We start from the raw sequence: 26,708 nt of genomic DNA, 5'->3' as shown, positions 1-26,708 counted from the left end.
CATAGAATAAGCCTAATATTTCTGTGAGGTATATAGAATACGCCAAGCAGCCATGACAGTTCCTAACTTTAGGTGTGGCCATTTATGCCAAGTAAAACTTGGTGTAAATACCGGCGCCTAAGTTAGGCGCAGAGCAGATGTATTCTATAACCCTGTGTGTAGTTTTCTGGAACGTCCATGACCTGCTAATAGCCATGCCCCCTATTCAGCAGCGCACATTAGAATTTACACACACCACTTTGCAACAGCCAATTATCAATGCTGATTAGCTTGTTAACTAATTAAGTTATGCGTATTGTTATGGAATATGCGGAAATCTTGGTGTGACATATAGAATCCCGGGGATAGGGCAAAGTGGATTACAATTGTAAGAGGCTTCTATTCAGAAGGAATTTAGAAAAGTCAGTCATACAATACTACAGTAAAAATAAAAAATAAAAAAAACCCCTTAAAACCAGCAGATTAGATTATTGATTTAAGAACAATTGTTTTCAATGCCATATGAAAGGAGATATAAGGCATGATAACTCATATTTCAACAGGAAGCTTATTCCAGATTCTAGCCCCTTGAAATCCGAATAAGCGTTCCCAATAAATTTATGACTGTATCAGTATATATTTGCTTTATATATAATTAGTCGTACGTTCAGTCCATTTTCTGCTTTTATGGGCTTAGTATCTTTTTGTAAATCGCTCAGGATCTGCAGGATTTGAGCGTTCAATAAATTCCCAGATTAGATTAGATAAAATGTGGCAAACCACACTCCATCTCCAGTATGAAAATGGACACCAGGCTTCCCAAGGCAGATTACAACAACAGTTAAAATGAACCCATCAGGAAACAGGATATTCTTAATGAAATCTGGCCATCTGTATTGTATAGAAGTACAGTGAAGAAAAATGAACACAAACTACAGAGTTTATAATTGCTGTTTCCTACCAGCTACAATAATTTTTGAAGCTGTTTTAGTGATATTCAATTGCTATTTCTTCTCTCCTCCACCTTTTAAGGCACCACCTATCCAACTGAAAAACAGCTTTTGACTTGTTACAGATGGACCAATAATAAAGAACGACAACGTGGATGTAGCAGCTTGCTTTGTTTTCAGTGTATCGCACTGACGGCTGCGTGGGGGAGTGGAAACTGAGATTAACCAAATTGGCTTCCTTGCTTACAGTGGACTAGATAGGATCACTTCCATTCCATCCTATTAAACCTCGTTGGGAAAGGAGACCAATGCGGAAGTTCCCACCGGAAGTTGTATAGTGACCTGGAAGTGGATTTGCCGCACTAAGGGAGGCAGTAAGTGTGTGCGATGAAGGCTCAGTGGATGCTGCTGTGATGATCGTATTGGGGCTGCTAGGCCAGCATGATCTCCTCGAGAGACCGAGGAGACCTGGCCCGCTTTTACACTGTCACCGATCCCAAGAAACACCAGAAAGGGTACACTGTATATAAAGTCACTGCCAGGGTAAGTTGGATAGCTGCGCTTCTTGTCTTCCTGTGCTTTAGCACAGCGACACCCTGAGGGGAACAGAGACGCACAGACACAGCCTACTCACCCACACAAGCGAACGGGCTAAAATGCAAGTACTCTGTACTGACAGGCAGACACACACATTCCCAGCAGAAGGAGAGACAGAACGGGGGCAGCCAAAACAGATCCTCTGATTGTGCTCTGGCTTGAATAGCCTTTCTTTGCTTCTATAGCCATATGGTTAACTAGATTGTTGGCACTGTTTTTAAAATTCAGTATTCCATATCTGTGGGACTGAGATTAAAATGCAGAGTGAATGTGAAATTATAACGTTAGGTTTTTAAAGTTAGTGTGTAAATTATGCACACCATAACTACTTTGAAATTGTGTATTTCCCAGGGGCTGATAGCTATAGTAAGGTGCAGTTGGAGGATGCAGGAGAGAAGTGATATATTATTTATATTTTATAGCCACATTTGTTGATGCCAGTTCTGTGGGTTCTGAGGATGCTTTTCAGCACCCTGGTGAGCTATGTGACTTCTTCATCTCCCTCAGAGGTCCTCTGTGTTTTCTTGAATTCTAACACTGTCCTTTTCTTTATCACCTTAGTTGGGAACCTGTTGCATGTGTCTGCCACCCTTTCTGTAAAGAAACATTTCTTTAGATGAATCCCAACTCTACTTTCTTTCTAGCTCATCTATTAACCCCTCACACTAGGAGTCATTGTGACTATCTAACTCTGGGAAGTATACAACAGTTACAAATTGGTTAATGTATGGTAAGAGCTTTAAAAACTAACTCTTACAAAATGGTGTGCATATAAAATGTATTCATATATTTGAAACATGACTTTCTAAATTTAAAAATAAATATGTGAATGCAGCTCACATCTGTTGTTTACAGATGTACAAGTATTAACTACGTATATCTGTAAATATTGCTTCACCTCATTATTATAAACACACAAAAGGAGAGAACAGTCTATCTGTAATAATTGTAGATGGACACCATTATTTACAAACTTTTTTTAAACTTTGGGGAAATCTAGCACTACAAGAAAAGCATCATTCTTCTCTCTCCTCCCCTTCACTATTGTATTAGAAGCATTTGCAAAACTGTAACAGCCCATACTCAGGGGCTGATGTAGAAAGCCTTGTGTACAGCTTCTACCATGAAATTAGTGATCAAAAATATCGTGGCATGCTGTAAGCAGTGAGTATAGGGATTACTGCCACGTTAAAATCATGGTAGTAATCTGCAGTTCATTGCAAAATGGCCCCCTTTCTGTCAGTGCCTGAGCCAGTCACTGCTCAGGCACTGACAGGGAGGGGCACATATATATATTTTTAAGTTGATGGCAGTCAGCATCTATCCTATCTCCTAACCTCCAACATGACCTCTCATCCCACCAATCCAAAAATAAAAAAAATCCCTGGTATCTAACAGCACCTCCTTCCCACTATTTAAAAAAAACCTGGTTAGTGGCACCCTTCTTCTCCTGACCAGACTCCCCTTGACTTAAAAAAACAAACAACAATTCCTTGATGTCTAGTGGCAGCTCGACCCCACACATAGGCTCCCTAGACCCCAGTACCTTGATGAGACAGCTTGCTCCTGCCTCTGCTTTGCCATTAAAAAAAAATGGCAGCAGTTGACCCCTCTCAGTGCCTCTTTATATGGCAGACTGACTCCACATTCCAGGATACATCAGGTGGGGGTCAAATGCCATCATTTTCAAATATGGTAGAGCAGAGACAAGAGCTCCTGCATCCTTAATATAATCCAGTGTGAAAAATGCATCCTACCCTTATCTTGAATCTACTCAATGACTTCTGTATTTGGAGGAATTAAAGAAGGCATTTCAGCATATTCAACATAAGTATAGGATGCATTTTTCACATTGAATTATATTTTGCAGTTAAGGATATTTTTTTAGCCAATGACAGCAAGAACTCCTTGAATCTAAGAAAAAGATTTTGGAATGAGAGTCTGTTGAGGCCTTTTCCTTGTTATGCAAATTTTTAGTGAGAAAGACTGTGTACCATATGTCAGTAAGTGATTGAGCCTCGTCCCATATTAAAGTTTTTGGAGGAATTCATTTGAATGATTCAGTTAGTTGATCTATTCCTCTATATCATTGTTTGAAAATTTAGTACATTACTTAAAGGGTCCATATCACCTAGGACAGCACCTGGCAGCACTCACTGTCTCACAGTTCCAGTCCTACCTCCAGGATTAAGTATCTTCCTCCTCAAAACTGTCAGAAAGAAGCGCTTGAACTGTTTTGATTTTTGGAAACATTTATTAAATATCAGGGAAAGGGGGGCAGATAATTAACTAATTTTGTGCTGTAGTTAGCTCTCAGTTGGGTTTCAGATGATATAATTTATCTGTACTCAAGTAACCCTTTTGTGTGCCTATAAATATTGTTATTTCAAACATATGCACTTTTCTCCTCACTAATGTTGTCGTTAATGTCCAGGGCTGTGGAGTCACAAAACCTTTGACTCCAAGTCCTTTATTTTTCTTCTCTCTGACTCCAGCTCCTACTGATATTAAGCTTTAATATATTTACCGGTACTTTAGATCCAGGATAAAGATATATATAGATAAGTATAAAATAATAAATATACATTATATTTTAACTTTTTAAAAATTTTTGAAACTAGGGTCAGTTGTTTAATTTTTGCTGACTCCGACTCCACCTAGAATTGCTTCCCACTCCACGGCCCTGTTAATGACAATATTCATCTACGAGAAGAAAAGCAGATCTCCAAAATATTTGGCAAAGGACCAAAACCACTAGTGCTATTGCTCCTGCAACATGATATACCATTCTTCCTACCATAATATGATATATTTTGTTTGCTGTAGTCCATGTGCTTTATTAAATTCTGACTGGTTAAGAAGGTTTTGTAATAATTTTCTTCCTTTGCTGTACGCATAGGTGCCAACTTTTCAAAATGATGGGGTGGGGGGTGCTAAACAGAATACAAATTGCTCCTCGCTGGGCAACATGTTTTGGAGTATAAGAACTGTAGTTTGTTTATTTGAGAAGCCAGATCAGTACAAATTAGCTCCTTTATCTTTCTCTTAATGAGATTTAGAAGGAACAGCACTTATTCCCTGTAGTTTAAAAAATAGTAGTGTTCCATAGGAGATGGTCTCCTAAGAGAATTAAGCAGTAAAGACAAACAGCTGTTGTGGTTTTACACAGGGTAGCAGTAGGAGCAAAGAGACAGCTTAGATAACAGAAATAAGTATGTATCCATTGTCACTGATGGGAAGGTGTTTACTGATGTACTGATTCTGCTAATTCATAAATCATAGGAACAGGGCTCCCGTTTGAATGATAGGGAGACACTTTTAATTGGATAAGTGGCCTTGATATTCCGCATATGCAGCGCCTGGATAGCAGCTGCAGTTTTCTTGCTACCCAGAAAAAAAACCAGATTGATAGTGTGGAAGAATAATTTAAGAGAGGATTATAATTAAATCATTAACATCCTACTTAGAGATTACAGTGTACGAGGGCACATTTTAGGAAACAGTAGTGGACCTGCCCAATCACGGAGAGCATTCTGAAGCAGGGCGCTAACAAATCTGAAGCGCAGTGGACAGAAGGCTGGTGAGGGGGCTTGACTGGAAGACGAACACATGAGAACTTCTCAGGGAGGGATTGGAAAGCTGATTATCAATTGCCAATGAAAAAGATTGAAATGTGAGTAATATATAATGCAGCAGAGGAGGAAATATAAAGTAGACATGTACTGCTTGATGATTAGCTGAGTAATTCATTAATTGAACTGCTCCTCTTGCAGCTTATAGCTGCTGCATGTTGTAAACAACAATGCATGTTTCAGCTCTGCCTCCACAGGTCTGATGCAGAAGTGTAATTTTGGTAGATTAGCCTAGAATACTTTCTATGACTCATCATGTATGCCTTGTTTGAGTTTTGGTTCAGTTTCTAAACTAAACTAATTTGACGGCCATGTTATTTTCTCTGCATGCTAAAGTCACTGGAGATGCAGTAGAAAGAAATAGCAGTTTACTATCCTGATCTGGTGGTCTGTAAACTAGAGAGGTGCCACTTTTTCTTGTGGTTAACTTGCTGTATATGTTAAATTTAGACAAATTGCACAGAGCATCAAATGAGAACTAAGTGATAGCTTTCTTTAGGGTTGAGGGGAAGACATGTAGAGACTGTAGAGTTCAATTAAAGTGAAGAAAAAAAACAAACCATCTGCAGGATCAGTTTTTGGAATACCAGCAATGGATGCAATAAATATTCTGAAATACAAAGATGCCTTTCTATGGGGCCCTTTTGCTAAATGCTGTATGTTAAATGTATTTATGACCTAACTCATTCTAACTTGTAATAATCTTCCATTGTAAAGTGAACAAAACCCCAACGAGATTATCCTTAAGTAATTGTTTAAGTTTATCATATTACATTATAGTTCAATCTATATTTACAAACGTAAACCAACAAAGCCTATTTCAATAGGAGATCAACTCATATTTGTCTGTTGTATTTCATGAATCATTAATACATGTTCCATTGTAATATCTAATGTTCAATTGCTATGTAAGCCATTTTGAACCTGAGTACATCTTGGGATAATGTGGGATAAAGATGTCAACAAATAAATATATGTTCTGTTTTATCCATATGGGCTCGATGGCACTTAGCACATGCTAATTAATGTCTGTTAGCATGTGCTAAGCTTTAGTAAAAGGGCCTCTAAGTTTCTCTTTTTATTCTTATGGGTATTACTATAAACTGTGAAGTGAAATGGGGGAAACAATACAACAGAAAAAAACTGAAGATAAAGCCACAATAGGCCACCAAGGATCTGATTGACTAAATATTTTCAGATTATTGTCTGTTTTGGGGGCAGGGACCTAAGCCTATAATTTTTAGTTTGATTTGGCTGTAACTAGTGGCCTGCCCTTGAAATCTATTTTCCTGAGCCTGTATTAGCTTAACTGTCAGACTTGACAAGCAATAAGCCACAGCCCCAAGATGACAAGTAGATTTATTCATAAATTAAACCAGACACACACTTGGCCTCACAATGAGTCATTTAAGGATTCCAGACCAGGTCAGGATTGTTAACTTTTGGATTACAAGGATTAAGCCACTGCTTTTTTTTTTCCATGTTAGTTTTTGTTCTTTGGCCAGAGAAATTTTCAGCACTGTACTATAAAATAGTAATTACAATTATAACAACAGTAGCAATACTCTTGGGGGAGGAGGAAGCTATCAGCTAAGATGTTATTTTACCATTAACCTGGGCTATTAGTAACTATGTCTCTTTATATAAAATGGGCCCTGTGGTGAAGTAATACATTTTAATGACAGACATGTTGATAACTGCTCTTCTTAAGTTTCCTGGGGGGGGGGGGGGGGGGGTATTAAATGATTCAGATTACTAAAGTTTTATCAGTTCCTTAGTGAGTTGCTGTAAATGGAGATGGACTTTTTACAGAATGCATTATATCAAAAGCTCTTGTATCCATTTGTCCACTTACAATGCATTGTAAAAGTCTTTCTGCATTAAAATAGGCATTTTTTCCCATTGATCTATACAGCATATTCTGCACTTTCATGTGAAAGCGCAATTTATAGAAATACTCAAAAAAGTAATTAAGAAACCAAGTCTTTTGTGTAAGGCTTTATACCTTCACCATTGTAAAATAACTCCATTTCTAAAAGTTATTTTAAGAAAGCTCTTAATAAATTAGTAGAGCCTACCTGTGTCTGCTCTCAGTAGTTGAACTGATGTAATTGCTGGATGAAGAATTAAGTGGCTTCTGATGTATGAACTTAATTTTTAAGTAAAGGTCTAAACATGCCAAAGAGCTGCTGAAGGGGCTCCAGCTATAAGAAAATTTCAATGTTTGAATATCCTTTAGGGTACTGTTAAGTCCATCATTGTAAAGTGAAAATATTTTGGTACCAACAAGATACTGTGCTGGGATAGCTAAATCCTAACTTAAATGACTTCAAACTCTTCAAAATATGCTTCTAGGTTTTTTTGTAATGTACACAGTCGAGGGCATGTTTTCCGTATTTTTTGTAACTTAGACTGGGTGCCCATTTTTTTTATAGTGTCCAATTTTAAGATTCTATGCTCGGCTTACAAGGTCTTGCACTTCCAAAAGGACCCTAAGATCTCTTGATTGCAGTCAATTAGTCCTACCTTCCCTGAGAGACGCCCATTATGAGCCTACCTGACATCTCCACCATCTGCCTGCCAACCTCATTTTTTAATGTTGGTTTACTTTCTTTCCTCCTCACCCCCTGCATCCATCTCTTTTTCTTTTTCCCCTCCCCTGGTCCCCCTGCATATGTCATTTCTTCTCCCATTACCCACATTATCTGTCCTTTTCCATATAACATCCCCCAGCATTGAATGTCTTCTCTCACAGTCAGCTCCCAACATCCGTCTCTTATCTCCAGCATCGCACCCTCCTCCCCAAATCTGCCCCCTTCTCCCAACCTACTGTCTGAGCATCAACTTACCTTTCTCTTCCCTTACTCCTGTGGGACAGCAGAGCCTTCTAGAGTGTTTGAGCTTTGAACGCTCCATGGTGCACATTACTGACAGTTGTTCTTATTGCTGGCCTGTCAACATGAAGGAGCTGCAGCAGGGAAAGTGTTTTAAGGGAATGAGGTGGACCTCGAGGGGGGGCAGAGAGAGAGAGAGAAAGACAAGATGCTGTAGTGGTAGCTGCAGTAGTGGTAGGAAGGTATCCTATTCTAAATCCTATGCTCTGCAGCATTGGAGGGGGAGGGGGGAACAATACCTCAGACTATGCCGTGGATAACTATAAACAGTAATATAAACATCTGAGTCTGGCAGTTTTGTAAGTAAATTCTGAAATACTATCATATAGTAGAACATCAGAAAGAAGGATGGGTAATGCCCTACCTTTTAAGAGGTTGTGCTCAGATGCACCATTCAATACAATAAAATGTATATTCCGCTATTTTCCCACCAGGAATCTATGTGGAACACAATACAAAAGAACTAGGCCTTCCCTAGGAGGAAAGGTTATACTATAGTCACAGTAAAAAGAAAACCTTCAAACTATTTACTCATAAACACTATGTAAAATAGGTTGAAAATAGATGAGCCCATAACAGTTTATGAATTTCAGATAGGATTCTGTAATTCTAATGCTCTAATGGAAGAGTATTCCGATATTGCACCGCATGGTATACAAAACTAGTATCATGATAAGCCTTAAATTTAACATTTTTCACGGTTGGAAATTGCAATAAACGGTTGTTTTTAGTTTTAAGAGAATAAGCCGAAAAATCAACTGGAAATAGTTCCACTATATAATTTGGAAGATCCCTGAACTGCTGGGTATTCTCCAGTAAAAGCTAGCCTTTCTGTTACTTCTTCAACTTCTTTATTGATCAAGTTTAAGAATGTTCAAGGAATAGGTGAAAACAAAGTTTGACTTCTGCGATGTAAATTGGGACAATTGTACCCCTCTGTCAAAACCTCTGGCACCCCTAGTGTAAAGTGGCCATCTTGTGAGTAGTTGTTTACAGTAGCACTCTGCAGGCACATTTACCTCTCTCTATTGTGTCCCCATTTCATTTTGGTGTCTGTGGCCGTTTTTGTCTCATTGGCCTCCTTCAGGGCATCAGACATAGCAATTGCAACAATAAATGTGAAAATGTCTCTCTTAACTTACTATATTTTCATCATAAATAGTCTCTTCTACCCCATGACTCTGACCTCAACTGACATTGCAAAGAACTTGGAATATTTTGTGTTTTGGGTCTCAGACAGCCCTTGAATTCTCATCCCACTCTTGAGATACAAAACTGCTTTCCCACAGCAGGTGAAGATCTACCAAGCATCTGATGGCTTGCATTCAGCACTACAGTGTCCAGAATGGTCATGATTTCTCAGTCAAGGTCTTTGGAAGTTCAAGAAACTGATTGGGTTTGTCTTTGTTTTTTTTTTTTTTTAGATTGTTTCAAGACGAAATCCAGAGGATGTCCAAGAGGTAACCTGTTTCCATTGGTTGGTTTGTTCTATTCTCATCAAATTCTTCTAGTATATCTGCTAATTAGGTTTGGTTAGTTTAGTTTGGCAGTCCATCACAGCAGTTTACAAATAATACGTAAAATAAGATAAAAAGAGAATGTGAAGTTACATGTCAAAAAGAGAAATCAAAAGAAGTAAATCAAAACATAGAAAAGAAAATAAGATGATACCTTTTTTATTAGACTAACACTACATTTTTCGATTAGCTTTTGAAGGTAACCCTTCCGATCAGAAATAAGCAAATGTTGACAAATATCAGACTATATAAGTGAAGCACAAAAGTATCCAATGTCAGTCTCACAGGAAGAGAGTGGGTTGGGTTAGATGAGGAACAGGGAGAGCTGGGTGGGTGAGAGACTTGGGGGGGGGGGGGGGGGGGGGGGGGGGGGGGGGGAGATGGATGGCTGATGAGGGTGACAAAGCAGTATAATTTTATGGTTTAGTGGGATAGAAAGCCCAGATCTTTAAGTCCTGTCTGGTGGGTGTCAAAATATTTCATCATTTCGACTTCAAAGATCTTACGTTCCTAGATTGTCTTAAAATTTCCTTTTAGTATTCTTACCATAATTTCATTGATGCAATATTCTGGTTTTGTAAAGTGCTGTCTTACAGAGGTGATATCCTAGTTGGCATTGTGATGTTTACTATTATGTCTATGTAATTGAGTCTCGTCTATAGCATCCGGCTTGTTTCTCCAATATAGCACCCTTCTTCACACTTTTTGCATTGAATGATATATATCGAATTTGAAGATGAGCATGTGAAGGATCCCTTAATGCCGAGTGTTTTTCCCATGTGTGTGACTGGGATCCTGTGAGATGTGTTGGCACAGTTTGCATCTAGGTATATTGCAGGGATGTGTGCCACTCTCTTCCTTTTGAGCTTGTATTGGGAGCTTGCTTTTCACTAATTTGTGTTTCAAATTAGGTGACTGTCGGAAGGCCAGCGTTGGGAATATCATTGTGTTTATCACCCACAGCGAGCACGTTGTTCGAACAATATTTGTTTGTTAACGGTTCTGGAGTGTCACTTGTTTAATTAAGACGAGACAAGTCGGTCTGTTTTTTCTGTTGCTGGACCAAAAGAGTGGAGCAAGTTGCCAGAGCATCTCAGGACACAGAAGAATTCAGGATTGTTTAAGAAAATCGTAAAGCAGCACATGCTGACACAGGTTAAACAGTGACCTAGACAGATGATGGACTCTATGTGATGTGCTGATTTGACATTTTTTAAATGTTTGATGAGGTGTAGTTGTCGATGTCCGAGGACAAGCAGGCTTATTAATTCTCACAAGTGGGTGATGCCGACCCGTGTCGCCCGTCCGGGACTTATAAAAAGTATAAGTAGAGCTTTGTGGAGTGCAAGACACACACCACCGCACATGTGCCTTCCCACCCGCTGCACGAACACTGTCTCCTCAGAGGGCATGTTTTTTTACCGTCTCCTCTCACCGCTCGGTCCTAAGAGCTTTTTTGTGCATTTCGGCAATTTATTTTCATCCAAAATTGTGTTTCCAGTAGTGGAACCTAATATAAACAAGGCCACAGTTTCATTGTGGAGGGCCTAGGGGAGGAGAACCATTTCACCAGTGGTGGGTCCCAGTGGGGGGCACATAGATGCCCAGTCTTCTAGAATTAGCAGATTCTTCTGCAAATCCTCACAATCCCCTGCTGTTTTAAGAACTTAGAATAATTGTTTCATCTGCAGGTCTGATTATGTCACTTGTCACTCCAATATTCAGCTCATTTATGAATATGTCAACAAGAATAGGTTTCTAGACCTTTCTTGCAGGGAAACGAAGCATTCTCTCTTAGATGACAGCCCCATTTATAATCACATTTACAGCACTGCATATGAAACACATTCTAAGTAGACAATTTATTAAAACAGGAAAACAATAAAATAATCCATCTATCATGATAGAACGTAATTACTCGATGGCATCAGCATGGATAAAATGGTGCTGAGTTTTTAATGATGTTGAAAAAGGGGCACCACACTTTAATAACTACCCCACCTTTCCTGGTTAAATGCCTTTTGGAAATTACCCTCATTATGTACATGAAACAAAGTTTTAAATATTTGATTCTAATGTCCAGTGTACCTATTTTTACAGGATCTTTCTGGGAGGGGTGGCATTAAGGTGATCGTGATTTTGAGCTTTATCAGAATTTCAGTTGGGATAGACTAGGGCCCTGAAAGTTAATTGAGAGGGGTGCAAAGCAGAAAGTTTGCTTATGGGCCCCATGACCTTGCACCAGCCCTGGCTTTAACAGAGAAAAAAAAAGAGCTGTAAAATCCATCCTTTTGAAATCTGCTGAAAGTGACATCCAATGGTTGGATATATTAGCACACCTTGAATCTACTATTCTTTCCAAACTACCCCCCTCCCCCCTGACACACCTTTTTACAAAGCTGCACTAATGACTGCCAGCGCGGTAATGCCTACACAGGCCATTGCATTGAAAGTAAATGGGCTGTGTCGGCATTGTTGTGCGGCTTTGTAAAAGGGGGGGCGAGGGAGGGAGTAAGACTCCACACACACACACACACACCCCCCTGCACGTTTCCCCACCTGTCTTGTTATGATCCTGCTTCCAAGTTCTTAAACATCCCCTTCAGTTCACCATGAAGATCTTCACAGTGTTCATAATTTTCACTTAATCTCTGTAATATCAGCATGGGCTTCTGTGCTACTTAGATTCATGATGGTTGTAATGGATACTTAAAATATCCTTTCTCCAGCTTTCATTTCTAATGTCTGAGGATTAAAATATAAATCAGAACAAAAAAAGAGATCTGACTGTTTTGTTTCCAAATGGATCATTAAAAAAAAACTGTTCTGCTAATATTGCTCCATTAAAGCAGCTGCAGTTCCGCATAAGTAGTTTTCTCTGCTGAACAATTGCTCTATATGTTTTGTTTGGAGAAAAATAAAAATTTTTACAGGAGTTGATGTCTCTCCCAAGGGGAGAGAAGGAGTTTTTGGCCTCCTTTTCATTCTTTTCTAACCCAACAGATGTTGGAAAGAAATTATACATAAGGGGTCGAGAATGTCTGTCTGGGAACAGAAAAACTCAGAAGTTAACAGAATGGGACCACATTTTGGCATGAGGAACACGAGTGAAAAGAGACATCAAGTTTGAAAATGGGCCAAACTAGATTAGCAGTTCCAGAGAAGTGAGCTCTCTCAAAAAGTAGCCCAGTGCATTTCATTGGAAGAAGCAATTCACCTTCTGCAGCATTAAAACTTTGATATTGTGAAACAGCGGTTTAGGCAATTTCTCCTTTCAAACTGCCTCTCCTCTTCTTTACTGTCCTAGTCAAAGATATAAGTGTTCACAGACACTAACTAAGGATAGGTAGTTATTATTATTATTATTTATTGCACTTGTATCCCACATTTTCCCACCTATTTGCAGGCTCAATGTGGCTTACAAAGACCTGTTATAGCATCGCCATATCAGGTTAAAGAATACAATTGGTGTTACAAAGAAGTCAAGGAAGATAAGAGGGTTTGGTCAAGCAGTGGAAAGATCTATTCTGAATAAGTTGGGTAGGTGTTGTGTTACAGTTAGTTAAGGGATCTCATGGTAGGCTTTGTTAAAGAGGTAAGTCTTCAGGGATTTGCGGAAGCTCATTAATTCGTTGATTGTTCTCAGTTGAGTTGGAAGTGAATTCCACAGTTGCATGCTCATGTTTCAAACGAACGACATTAGCTGTTAAGAGAGCGCACTGTTCCCCAGGGGTACTGATATTTGCACGTGGATAAAAAGATGTGAGTGCAAATGAATTATGTAACAAGCCATTAATTAGCAATAAATTATCAATTATTGCAGTTAATTTGCATTAATTAGATTTGCACATGCATCTTCCTGTGTGCTATTTCATAACCCTGTGCGCCTTAATCCCCTAGTGTACAACTCTAATTGGGGTGTGGCCAGGGGCATGGTCCAAAACTTTGCATGTGGAGTTATAAAATACTGCCATTCCTGTGCCCAAATCCCAAGAGTTGGGATCTGGCATTTATCCCAGGATTTAGCTGGTGTGAATACTGGCACCCAGATTTGGGCATGGGTATGCGCTGTGCTGATTTTCTTTTTTGGTGCCCAAATTTGGACACTATTTATTGAATCTAGGCCAATGTGCATATATAATGCACACTTTTCTTAGATTGTGTGCTGTTTGCACATAGTGTACACATGCATGATACACATGCATGATGATTTGCTCGTACATTCTGGTTCGCACATGCATGTAATATTGGGAAAGAGCAAGCACTCTATTCAAATAGTGTATGCTCTTTAAGAAAAGTGCGGACTATGGTCTAGATTCTATATATGATGCCTAAAAAATCAGCGCCTAAAAAATATGCCTAGGTGTATTCTATAAAGTACACTTAAATCTGAGCATACTTTATAGAATAAGCCTAAATTTCTGCATGGTTTATAGAATACGTTGAGCGCCCGTCCACATGATTAAACTTAGTTGCAGGCAGTTACGCCAAGTAAAACTCTGTGTAAATGGCAACACCTGAATTAGGCACGGACCGGGTAATGCGCACAGATTTTAGAAATTCTGATGTCCTGCCCATGGCCACGTCCCTTTCAACGATGCAGTTTAGAATCTAAGTGCATCACGTTACAGGATACACTTACAGTTGTGCTTATAAATTCTAATTAATGCCAATTAGTGTCAATAATTGCTTGTTAATTATCAACTATCAGTGCTGATTGGCTTGTTAGCTAACTTGCATGTGCAAATGCAGAATACAACTGGATTTGTGCGCGCGCAACGTTATGCTGTTTAGAATCTGAGGATATGTGTGCATAGTGCTCACTCTTGATGTTTGTTTCCCCCCCCCCCCCCCCCCCCCCCCCCCCCGTTGAAAAAAAGAAAAAGTTCTGGTTGCCCATCCTTAATACAGACATGTCTGGAAAAAAAGCATACACACAGAACCATGCATGAACACCGTGATTCTTTGGAAATAATTCCAGGAGGCATTCTTTCCCTACGAGGCACCCCCACTTACTACTGCCAGTCCTTTGTCCTTGCAGGACTAGCTCTTAGTGCTTTTAGATATGTGTCGTTTTCTTTTTAGTTGCTCTGTATGGTGATACCTAGGGACTGAACTCTAATTTGTTATTGGATGCAGTGTGTATGGCCTGTTAGCAGTGCAGCATGGTATAATGTTGCTTTTGGGTCAGTGGCACCCTGTGATTAAACTTTGAAATCTGTTGATAATATATCTGACCATTCAATATTATCATTGCAAGTGGTTTTATGTTACTACTATTTCCAAACAAAAAGGGTCTTTCGGTACTGCTCCATTCATAACAGTTCAACTCCTTTCTCCCCCCAGGTCAGAAACATAGGGTGAAAAGTATGATGTGACAACCACCCACCGGTGATGTGAAATTATAATGAAATGAATATCCATTTCCATTTTTAGAAAATAGCATATTCAAATCAGAGAAGCGGGCAAAACATAGAACTGCATCTCCAGCAGTGCGCATCTTTTTTTTTTCCAGATCAGATCTCTGCAAATTCATGAATGAGTACATGTAACTATATGGTGTGACTGGTCTGAATGGTAGTGGCCCTGGGGAGAGTCTTCCTCTCTGTTCCCATTTTTACACATGAAGAAGAGTCGCCACTCGGCTTCGGAGGCCATATTGGCTTCCTCACAGGCCATTTCCCTGGAATCTCTGGGCTGGGTGGTGAACCGGCCAGAGAGCAATGAGACCCTCTTTTAATCCCTGTAGTATCTTGTGGTCCACTTCAACATGGCAGAGGAGTGGGCAGAGATGCTCTGGGTATAGTTGCTCTTGGGTTCCATGGCTGCGACTCTGTAGGTGGTGCCATGGGAGAGGGCTCATGTGCATCTGCTGTAGCAAGCCCTGTTATCCTGTGAGTGCTGCCCTCTCAGGATTTCCATCATTCTCTCCCATTCATGACCAGGACAAGGATCAAGCTGGCCTGGTGGGATAGTCTGGTGAACCTTTCGAGAGGTGTCCCTCTGGATCCTCCTCAGCTGATCATCATGGATGCAAGATGCCTGAGTTGCGTAGCTCACTCTTTTGGGCATGTGGCATAGGGCACCTGGTCGAGCCAGGAGGTGTCCTGGTTCATAAACCGCCTGGAGACTCGGGTGGTCTGTCTGGCTCTGTAGGAGTTTCAGCCACTCTTGGAAGGGTGCTATTAGACAACACCATGGTGGTGGCATACATCAACATGCTTGGTGTAACCAGGAGTCTGGCGGTGGCCCTGGAAGCACTAAGTCTGTCAGGGCCGCCGAGAGCCAGAGCCGGGCCCGGGACAAGGCCACCCCCGGGCACCCCCCACCCAAGGTCGAGGTCGTCGTCGCCGGCCCCCCCACCCGAGGTCGCCGGGCCCCCCCACCTGTTACCGGGCCGGGCCCTCAACTAACCTTAAACGCCTCCTTTCACCAACTTTGCAGCAGCAGCAGGGTAGACCTCTCCTTCCTTCCGTGCCCCATCCTCGCGGACGTTACGTCAGGCGAGGGCGGGACATGGAAGGAAGGAGTGGCCTGCCCTGCTGCTGCTTGCTGCGAAGGTGGTGAAAGGAGGCGTTTAAGGTTAGTTCCGGGAGCGATGGAGGGCAGGTGGCGCCGGGCCCCCTCTGGAGGCCCGGGGACTTTTGTCCACCCTGTCCCCCCCTCTCGGCGGCCCTGAAGTCTGTTGGTGGGCAGAGATGCATCTGAAGTTTCTCTCAGCAGTCAGTATTGCAAGCAAAGATAATGTGCAGGTGGACTTTCTCAGTTTCTCCTTGATCAGGGAGAAAGGGAGCTGGGGCTTCAGGTCTTCCAGCTTCTTGTGGACTGCCAGGGGCCTCCTCAATTTGACTTAATGGTGTCCAGAGCCAATGCAAAGGTGGAGCCCTCAAGTCTTCCTCCATGGCCTGTCTTGGTCGCTTGTGCAGGGTTGCACGTTATCACTTGGTCTTGCTGGTAGCATCAGATTGGCCTTGCAGACCTTGGTATGTGGATTTGGTGGTGGAGGATCCTCATCTGCTACCCAGGGGTTGGGTTCTGGTCTAGCAAAGGCCAGTAGAGATGGAGGATCCGGGCCCCTTTTGGGTTATGGTATGGCCATTGAGAGGTGATGATTAGAGAAGTGTGGGTTTTTCTGTGCAGTGCTTTCTACTCTGCTTCGCTTTAGGAAACCCTCTGAAACCCTGGCTTATGTCGAGGTGTGGCATGTGTTTGAGTCCTGATGCGGGGTATGGTCCGTTTCTCCCTGAAGGGCCCAGGTTCCCAGTGTTTTGGGTTTTCTGTAGCAGGGCCTGGCCTTCATTTCCCTGATGGCTCGTTGTCCAGCTTTTGAGAGAATGGGAAGAGCATCTCTCTGGCTTTGCATAGAGAGGTAGCTTGGTTTCTGAAGGGGGTGGCTCATCTGTGCCCTCCTCTTTGTCCTTTCTTTCCTTCTTGGGACTGCAATCGTTTCGTCCGGGCACTGTCAGAGGCTCCATTTTAGCCCCTGCGCTTGACTTCCAGCAAGAATCCTACACTCAAAATGGTGTTTTTGGTGGTCATCACCTCTGCTAGGAGGGTTTCTGAATTGCAGGCCCTGTTGTGTTGGGATCCCCCTCTCTCCTGCTCAGAGAATTCCATTTTCTTGTGCATGGTACCATCCTTTCTTCTGAAGGTAGTGTCTCTGTTCCATTTGAATCAGGAGGTTTGTTTGTCCTTCATCGTGCCGCAGGGATCATCGCCGGGGGTCAGAGGTTTCACAAGCTGGATGTCTGGAGGATGCTGCTTAAGTACCTCCAGGAGACGAATGAGTTTTGTGTCTTGGCCCACCTCTTTGCACTTTTTCCATGGCCCTCAGAAGGGCCAGGCATCCTCGAAGGCCTCCATTATGAAGTGGATTAAGGTGGCTGTTGAGTACGCTTACATCAAAAAGAATCGTTCAGTGCCTCAGGGGCTCATAGCCCACTCTGCTAGGGCTTAGGCCGCTTCCTGGGAGGAGGCCCGGCCAGTATCCCCTGAGGAGGTCTGCAAGGTGGCTACTTGGTCGTCACTTCATTCATTTGCTGAGTACTACAGATTGTACGTGCTGGCCTGAGCCTGCTTGGACTTTGGCAGAGCTGTCATTCAGATGGCCTTGTCTTACTCCGCCCAATAGATTTGCTTCAGTACCTCCCATTGGTTCAGAACAGTGGAGCTGATGCTAAGAAAGGAGAAATGATGCTTACCTGATAACTTTCTCTTCTTTAGTCAGTGACACTGTTCTGAAGTCCCACCCTTGGAAGACCTCAGCCTGGGGTTCTGTGTGTGCTCTGTGCTTCCTTTTCAGTGCTTCAAAAAAAAAAAAAAAAGGAGATTCATTTTGTGATTGGCAGCCGTACTGGTTCCCGTGATATGACTGTAATGTACATCATCCTAGCGTCTTACTTAAGGTGTTCTATACAGAATTACCCCCGTGATGTTATCAACAAGGACAGCACTATACAAACCCAGAACCAGAACCTTAGCATTATAGGTAACATCTGTATATAACTTAGCATTATAGGTAACATCTGTATATAAGCTCACATTGCCACACTATTTGGATGAAAGTTTCCACTGCAGCTCCACATCTCATGCATTTTTAGGACTCTTTCTATCCTAATTTGAAAAACGTTTGTGGTATTTTGGGTCAATATTCCGACCTACTGGCAACCTTGTTTTTTTTCTTGCTTTTTCTTTTAAATTCCAGCAATGCTTTTTTAAAATATATGCATAGTTGGTGCTGAGCATACATAGAAAACATTCACTGACAGTAGCTGCTTGTATAGTAGCGATGTTCAACTGCTAGGCAAGAAGTTTAAGTAAAGAGGTTTAAGTTAGGACTGCTTTTTCACAGGTCTGAATTAAACCAGTTACCTATACAGATGGTGGCAGAGTCACTATACGTACAGTTAGGCAGAATGCCCTCGCTCTGCCCTGGCAATAGCGGTATTTTCAGCTGACAACCAATATAGTGCTGCTGAAGATCCGAAGACGGAGTACTTGTGCATTTAGTGGCAGTCATGAAACATAGAAATCCTTTTGAAAATTGACTCACCTTTGAATAAAGTTAGCTTCCTTGTCATCAAGCAGATGCAGCCATTACAGATGGGTTGTGTCCATCAACCAGCAGAGGGAGATAGAGAGCACACTTTTTTCAGTGCCTCATACCAGCTTGCTCCACTGCCTCTCTTCAGTATTCTCTATCTCCCCTAGCAGAGTGGCTGCAGCTTCTTTGAGCTACATCTAAAATCTGCCTGGAGGTTGCTCCTGTGCTTTTGCCAGTTGTTAGCAGGGGTGTTGGAGGCTATAGCAGCTTCACTTTAAAGGCACATAGGTTCGCCCTTTCCCTGCCTTACCCATACCTCCGTGGATGTGGACACATTGCTTAGCTTTCCCTGTCCTTCCCCACCAACAGTGGATGCAGGCACATAGGTTCGCCCTTTCCCTGCCTTTCCCACTCACCTGAGCCTCCGGAGTTCTATTTACCTCTGCTTTCCTCACAGCGTAAAAAAAAAAAAAGTCGCGTCGCGCTTAGACGCTGGAACACAGGTTTTTCCTTGCCTTTTTCTGTGGGACCGGAGCTGTGATACTCGGTCCAGTGAGGTAAGAGTGTTTTCTGACTCCTCCGGGGTGGGCCCGCGATTGGGGCGATTTTGGCGCGAACCGCCATTTTGAATTTTACCGCCGTTTTCGGCGATAGCTGCGGAGACAGTGAAGCTCTGTTCCAAGTGTGGCAAGTGCAGATCAGCAGTGGGGCTCTGTAAATCGTGCTGTACAGACGTTAGAGCCCGCCCGAGCATGGCGAGCGATGATTCTTCGCGCTCTGAGCTGGCAGCGGGCGCCATTTTCAATTTACCACATGGCGCGACCTCCGCTGAGACGGAGAGTCCAGAGCCTGGGGGGAGGCCTCGGAGTGAGGCTGATATGGGAGCTACTAGCCCCGGCAGAGATCCGGGTGCCCAGGGTGAGTTTTTCTCTCCTGATTTTGTCTTATTAATGCATAAAGCATACATGCTTAAAAGAGCTCTCCCACAAAGCCCGGCAGGGGCCTCTTCTAATGCCCCCCCCCGGTGGATTCTAGCCTGGGTATGCCCTCTGAGGCGTTATTCCCTGATAATTGGCAGAATATGAAGCGCAGAAGGGCTCATTCCCCTTCAGAGAGTGCTGCACCTCCATTTTCTCCCCCCCCCCCGTGGTCGAGCTGTGAGGATTCGGAGGACTCTGGCGGGCCTTCATGGTCTGAGGAGCCAGAGTCTGGTGCAGAAGTGACTCAGGATCTGCACGATCCCTCCGCGGTGAGGATTTTCCACAGTGATGAGCTGCCAGCGCTTATTTCTGATGCCCTGCAGGCTCTCTCTATTGAGGACCCTGCCAGTGGCACAGCCTCCTCTGTGAATCCTAGGATGGCTAGTACCAAAAAGCCTGCTGAAGCCTTTCCTTTGCATGACTTCATCCAATAGCTTATTTCGGCTCAATGGGCTGACCCCGAGGGACCTTTGAAAGTTTCCAGGGCTATGGGGCAATTATACCCTCTGAGTGAGGAGCATATGGCTCGCTTTGCTATGCCTAAAGTGGATGCCCTAGTCACAGCTGTGACAAAGAGAACTACCCTCCCTGTTGAAGGAGGTGTTGCCCTGAAGGATATTCAGACCGTAGACTGGAATCAGCACTTAAACGGTCATTTGCAATTGCAGGTCTCACTATTCGGGCGTCTGCATGCAGTTGTTCTGCTGCTAGAGCCTGCCTGGCTTGGTTGCAACAGGCAGTGGAACAGCCCGGTGATGGAGCGGAGCCCTTTTCAGATGTGGCTCCGCGGATGGAGTCGGCCTTGTCCTTTCTTGCTGACGCCCTTTATGATATTGTCAGAGCTTCGGCTAAACACATGGCAGTAGCAGTGGCGGCTCGCCGTCTTCTTTGGCTACGGCATTGGGCGGCGGACATGGCCTCTAAGCAAAGGTTTGTGAAGTTGCCCTTTCAAGGCCTTCTCCTGTTTGGTGAGGAGTTGGAGAAACTTGTGAAGGGCCTGGGTGAGGCTAAACCCCAGCGCTTGCCCGAAGATAGGCCTCGGCCTTCCTCTAAGGGTGCGGCGGTCCACTCCTCTTACAGACCTCGCTTCCGTGAAGCTCGAAGGTACCACCCGGGGCGTTCTGCTGGGTTCACTTCTCATGCCCATTTTCAGCAGAGGAACTCCTTTCACTTGGACAAACGTTCCACAGCCACTGGCTCAAGGCCTGGAGTTCAGGGGCGAACCTCTCAATGATGATGCACCGGCCCTCTCCTCGAGTCCTGTCATCGGAGGACGTCTTTCCCTCTTTGCCGAGGAGTGGGCCAACATTTCCTCAGATCAGTGGGTCTTGGACCTGATCAGAGATGGTTACAGAATAGAATTCGACGCCCCTGTAAGAGACGTGTTTGTGGAGTCCCGATGCGGTTCTGCCGCCAAACGGGCGGTGATAGAGGAGACTTTACAAGGTCTGATTCAGATAGGGGCCGTGTCCCTGGTACCTCCTGCCGAACACGGCTGCGGCCGCTACTCCATCTACTTTGTGGTGCCGCGAAAAGGAGGGTCTTTTTGCCCTATTCTGGACTTAAAAGAATTAAACAAGTCCCTGAGAGTGCGGCATTTTCACATGGAAACCCTGCGCTCCGTCATTGCGGCGGTACAGCCAGGAGAGTTTCTCACGTCTCTGGACCTGAAAGAAGCTTACTTGCACATTCCAATTTGGCCCCCGCACCAGAAGTTTCTGAGGTTTGCGGTGATGGGAAAGCATTTCCAGTTCCGGGCCTTGCCTTTTGGCCTCACCACAGCTCCCCACACCTTTTCGAAGGTTATGGTGGTAGTAGCTGCCTTTCTAAGGCGAGAGGGTATTCGGTTTCACCCGTACCTGGACGACTGGCTCATTCGAGCAAACTCTGCTGCAGAGAGTCAGCATGTAACAGCCAGAGTGGTCTCAGTACTTCAATCTCTGGGCTGGGTCGTCAATTTGGCCAAAAGTCACCTGACCCCCTCGCAGTCTCTAGAATATTTGGGGGCCAGGTTCGGCACAGCCTCGGGGTATGTGTACCTACCCGAGCAAAGGCGGTGCAAGCTTCAGAATCAGGTCTGTCTGCTCCTGAGGATGCCCCGCCCGCGAGCTTGGGACATTGTCCAGCTGCTTGGATCGATGACGGCCACCATGGAACTGGTGCCCTGGGCGGGAGTGCACCTGAGACCTCTACAGTATGCTCTACTCCAAAGATGGTCTCCAGTATCTCAGGATTACCAATGCAGACTCTCTTGGCTCCCTGCGGCCCGACTCAGCACGGAGTGGTGGCTCTCAGACAGCATGCTGTGGCGAGGAATGCTGCTGGCGCTCCCCGATTGGTGCCTAGTGGTGACAGATGCCAGTCTGAAAGGCTGGGGCGCACATTGCAAGGGGAAGCATGCCCAGGGTCTGTGGACACCCGAGGAGTCGGAGTGGTCCATCAACCGCCTAGAGTTGAAAGCGGTGTTTCAGGCGCTTCTGGCCTTTCAAGTGACCCTGGAAGGATTGGCTGTTAAAGTGATGTCGGACAACACGACAGCAGTGGCCTACATAAATCGACAAGGCGGCACTCAGTGCCGAGCTCTAGCTGCGCAGGCCGAACAAATTTGCCACTGGGCCGAGCTGCATCTACAGTTTCTGTCGGCAGCTCACATTGCAGGTCAGAGCAATGTGCAAGCCGATTATCTAAGCAGGCATCAAATCGCTTCAGCGGAGTGGGAACTTGCAGACGAAGTGTTCCTGCAGATATGTGCCAAGTGGGGCAAGCCCGTGATCGATCTAATGGCAACAAGCACCAATGCCAAAGTCCCGTGCTTTTTCAGCAGACGGAGAGATCCTCTTGCGGCGGAGTTAGATGCCTTGGCTCAACCCTGGCCTCCGAGCCTACTGTATGTGTTCCCTCCGTGGCCCTTGATAGGGCGAGTGCTCCTGTGGATTCGGCTGCATCCAGGAGAAGTGGTTCTCGTCGCCCCGGATTGGCCCAGGAGGCCTTGGTATGCGGACCTCCGACAGATGCTCGTAGAGGATCCCCTTCAGTTACCTCTGGTTCCCAACCTGTTGTCACAGGGTCCGGTGACCATGGAGGACGCTGGCCGATTTGGTCTTATGGCCTGGCGATTGAGAGGGCGCAATTGAGAGGCAGAGGCTATTCCAATAAAGTAATTACCACTCTCCTGCAAGCCCGCAAGCGTTCCACTTCCGTGGCTTATGCCAGGATTTGGTGCCAGTTTGGTGTGCTTCCAGAGAGATCACACCCCTGCGGGCTCCTGTCTCGCTGATTCTGGACTTTTTGCAGGATGGTGTACAAAAAAGCTTGGTCTATAATTCCCTGCGGGTGCAAGTGGCAGCGTTGGCTTCCCTGCGTGGCAAGGTTGAAGGCGTGTCTTTAGCTGCTCATCCGGATGTGGCACGGTTTCTTAGAGGGGTGCTTCGGCTCCGTCCTCCCGTGCGTGCACCTTGTCCAGCTTGGAACCTGGGGCTAGTGCTGAAGGCCCTTCAGGGTGCTCCCTTTGAACCGCTTTGGCGTGCTTCAGAGAAAGATTTGACACTGAAGGCCGTCTTGTTAGTGGCCATTACTTCGGCGAGACGGGTGTCAGAGCTCCAGGCGCTGTCCTGTAGAGACCCTTTTCTGCAGTTTTCAGAGTCTGGGGTCACGGTTCGGACCGTGCCTTCCTTCTTGCCTAAGGTGGTTTCAGCGTTTCACTTAAACCAACCTATTTTCTTGCCCTCCTTTGTCGAGGAGGAGTTTCCAGAATCTTTTGGGCAGTTGCACCTGTTGGACGTGTGCAGGACTCTGCTGCAGTATCTGCGAGTTACTAACTCTTTCAGGACCTCTGATCATCTGTTTGTTTTGCTATCAGGTCCTTGCAGAGGGTCTCCAGCGTCTAAAGCCACTATTGCCTGCTGGCTTAAAGAATCTATCTTTTCAGCTTATTTGCTTGCCGGCCGGCCTCCGCCTGATGCCTTTAAGGCGCATTCCACTAGAGGAATTTTCTCTTCTTGGGCTGAAACTGGAGCACTCTCTCTTCAAGAGATTTGTAGTGCAGCAACGTGGTGCAAATGTTGGTAACATAGTAGATGACGGCAGAAAAAGACCTGCATGGTCCATCCAGTCTGCCCAACAAGATAAACTCATATGTGTATACCTTACCTTGATTTGTACCTGCCTTTTTCATGGCACAGACCGTACAAGTCTGCCCAGCAGTATTTCCCGCCTCCCATCACCGGCTCTGGTACAGACCGTATAAGTCTGCCCTCCACTATCCTCGCCTCCCAACCACCAACCTCTCTTCCCCCACCTGCTCCGCCACCCAATTTTGGCTAAGCTTCTGAGGATCCATTCCTACTGCACAGGATTCCTTTATGCATATCCCACGCATGTTTGAATTCCGTTACCGTTTTCATCTCCACCACCTCCCGCGGGAGGGCATTCCAAGCATCCACCACCCTCTCCGTGAAAAAATACTTCCTGACATCTTTTTTGAGTCCGCCCCTCTTCAATCTCATTTCATGTCCTCTCGTTCTACCGCCTTCCCATCTCCGGAAAAGATTTTTTTGCGGATTAATACCTTTCAAGTATTTGAACGTCTGTATCATATCACCCCTGTTCCTCCTTTCCTCCAGGGTATACATGTTCAGGTCAGCAAGTCTCTGCTCATACGTCTTGGAACGCAAATCCCATACCATTCTTGTAGCTTTTCTCTGCACCGCTTGCATTTTTTTAACATCCTTCGCAAGGTACGGCCTCCAAAACTGAACACAGTACTCCAGGTGGGGCCTCACCAATGACTTGTACAGGGGCATCAACACTTCCTTTCTTCTGCTCATTACACCTCTCTCTATACAGCCTAGCAACCTTCTCGCTATGGCCACCGCCTTGTCACACTGTTTCTTCGCCTTCAGATCCTCGGATACTATCACCCCAAGATCCCTCTCCCCCTCAGTACCTATCAGACTCTCCCCGCCTAACGCATAAGTCTCTCGTGGGTTTCTACTCCCTAAATGCATCACTTTGCATTTCTTCGCATTGAATTTTAATTGCCAAACCTTAGACCATTCTTCTAGCTTCTAAGCTCTCTTTTGCCCGACATTACAGGCTGGATGTGGCTGCCAGGAGGGATGCACATTTTGGAGCGCAAGTGCTGGCGCATGGTGTGGCTTGTTCCCACCCTATCTAGGAATTGCTTTGATACATCCCATCTGTAATGGCTGCATCTGCTTGATGACAAGGAAGGGAAAATTAGGTTCTTACCGTGATAATTTTCTTTCCTTTAGTCATAGCAGATGAAGCCATGATCCCTCCCTGTCTGATGCTATCTGCTGTAAATCTATTTCAGGTTCTGTTCGTGTTTCCTGGAGATTCCGTCCTTGGGAGAAAGTCGGAAAACAGTCTTCAGAATTCTTGTTCAATTAAAGGAGGATGACTTAATTCCCTCCAGTTTCATGTTTTGGAGGATGAGTTTATTCCCTCCAGTTATGTCTCAGTGGAGGATGAGTTTATGCCCTCCGGGAGGATGTTTCATTCCCTCCATTCTGAGTTAATGCCCTTTGTTGTAGGGCCATCGTTCGCTGTGAGGAAAGCTCATGTTATTCCCATTGTGGTTTGCCATACTGCTTTGGAAGCTTCAAATACTGAAGAGAGGCAGTGGAGCAAGCTGGTATGAGGCACTGAAAAAAGTGTGCTCTCTATCTCCCTCTGCTGGTTGATGGACACAACCCATCTGTAATGGCTGCATCTGCTATGACTAAAGGAAAGAAAATTATCACGGTAAGAACCTAATTTTCCCATGAGTAAACCTCATCAGTAATAATAGAGACAAATATTTAAAAACATCAATATATGTTTCAAAAATTTTAATTGGAAAAGGTCATGCAGTGGTTATTTATCATTTTGTAGACTTGTTATAGAAGCGCTGAAATTATGTCACATAGGGCTCCTTTTACAATGATGTGGTAATGATTACCCTGTGCCGAATGCTGTGAAGCCTATAGGGATTGAATGGGCTTTGGTGCACCATTAATCGCTAGTATGACTTTGTAAAAGGAGCCCTTACTGATTACAAATCAGTGAGGGAGATTCTAGGAAGATGTATATCCGTATGGGAAGCAGTGTAATACTGGAGTGGGCATCCTTATCCTGATGTAGTGCAAACAGTTTTCTTCATATCCAGAATGGAAGTTGTTCTGCTGTACCAGTAATAGTTCAGGTGGGGTGAGGGTGAGAATAGGGCAGAAATAGCATCCTATATGACCAACCTTTTACGGGTGATTGTCCGTACTGAAATTTGTGTGATGCTGGCATGAGAGAGCATGATGGATGGTTGTACTGGTTGGCTGAGATAGTGGATGCTGCAGCAGCAGTGCTCACAGCCCTTGGGAGGATGTTCACTCAAGCAGTGATACCGACATACCCAGATTCAAGGGGTATAGGTACCAAATTCTAGGAGAAACTGTGGGTGAAATTTGTGACTGTGATGGACTATAGATGGAAGGGGAAAAGGTGAAAATGGAGGAAAAGTTCCATGGATATTTACCAACACATGCCCCCCCCCATGTCACGTGTTTTATATTTTTGTTTAGGCTTTAGACAGTGGTGTGCTGGAGCAGGCTCTCACAGGCTCGCAAGAGCCGGTTGTTAAGTTTTTAAGAATTTTGGGAGCCGGTTGTTAAAGTAGGGCCCTCCATGGCTGCTTTAACTGGCTCCCAAAACGTGGGCTTGGGCCCCCTGCTGAATTCTCTTTTACTTTGCTGGTGGGGATGCTGAGCCCTGCCAGCCAAGTAAATAGACTGCTGCTGTTCCCCGCTCCTTGTTTCCAGCTCTGAGCAGCAGGCTGGGACTTTTCCAGCATGTGTGAGAAGTTTCATTATGCTGCTCAGAGCAAGACGTTGGGAGTGGTGGCAGTCCATTTATTGGCAGCCAGCAAAGGTATGCCTAGTGTGCCCGCACGAAGGGAGGGAGGAGAGAGAGGCAAGTGTTGCGCTCCCCCCCGGCCACCCTTGGCCCTTCCAACTGCAGAGCTGGCTACGTCCGGAGAAAGAGCCTGTTGTTAAAAAATTTACCAGCACACCCCTGGCTTTAGATGAAGTGGGTACTGCGACGTGACATAGTATAATCCTA

At 44.4% G+C, this 26,708-nt stretch overlaps 1 protein-coding gene across 1 annotated transcript in view; it reads left to right on the top strand.

Annotated features, from left to right (window-relative positions):
* Positions 1 to 1,291: 1,291 nt before the first annotated feature.
* Positions 1,292 to 26,708, top strand: part of RPS6KC1 (ribosomal protein S6 kinase C1) — a 335,059-nt gene continuing 309,642 nt past the window's right edge. The window contains exons 1-2 of the mRNA XM_030196044.1: positions 1,292 to 1,472; positions 9,477 to 9,512. Of these exons, the coding sequence (XP_030051904.1) occupies positions 1,371 to 1,472; positions 9,477 to 9,512 (138 nt within the window). The 5' untranslated portion in view covers positions 1,292 to 1,370. The remainder of the gene's footprint in view (positions 1,473 to 9,476; positions 9,513 to 26,708) is intronic.

The sequence above is a fragment of the Microcaecilia unicolor genome, chromosome 3 (genome assembly GCF_901765095.1).
Source record: "Microcaecilia unicolor chromosome 3, aMicUni1.1, whole genome shotgun sequence".
Lineage (NCBI taxonomy): Eukaryota > Metazoa > Chordata > Amphibia > Gymnophiona > Siphonopidae > Microcaecilia > Microcaecilia unicolor.
The sequence above is the reverse complement of the archived record's forward strand: the minus strand, read 5'-3'. Positions and strand labels throughout refer to the sequence as shown.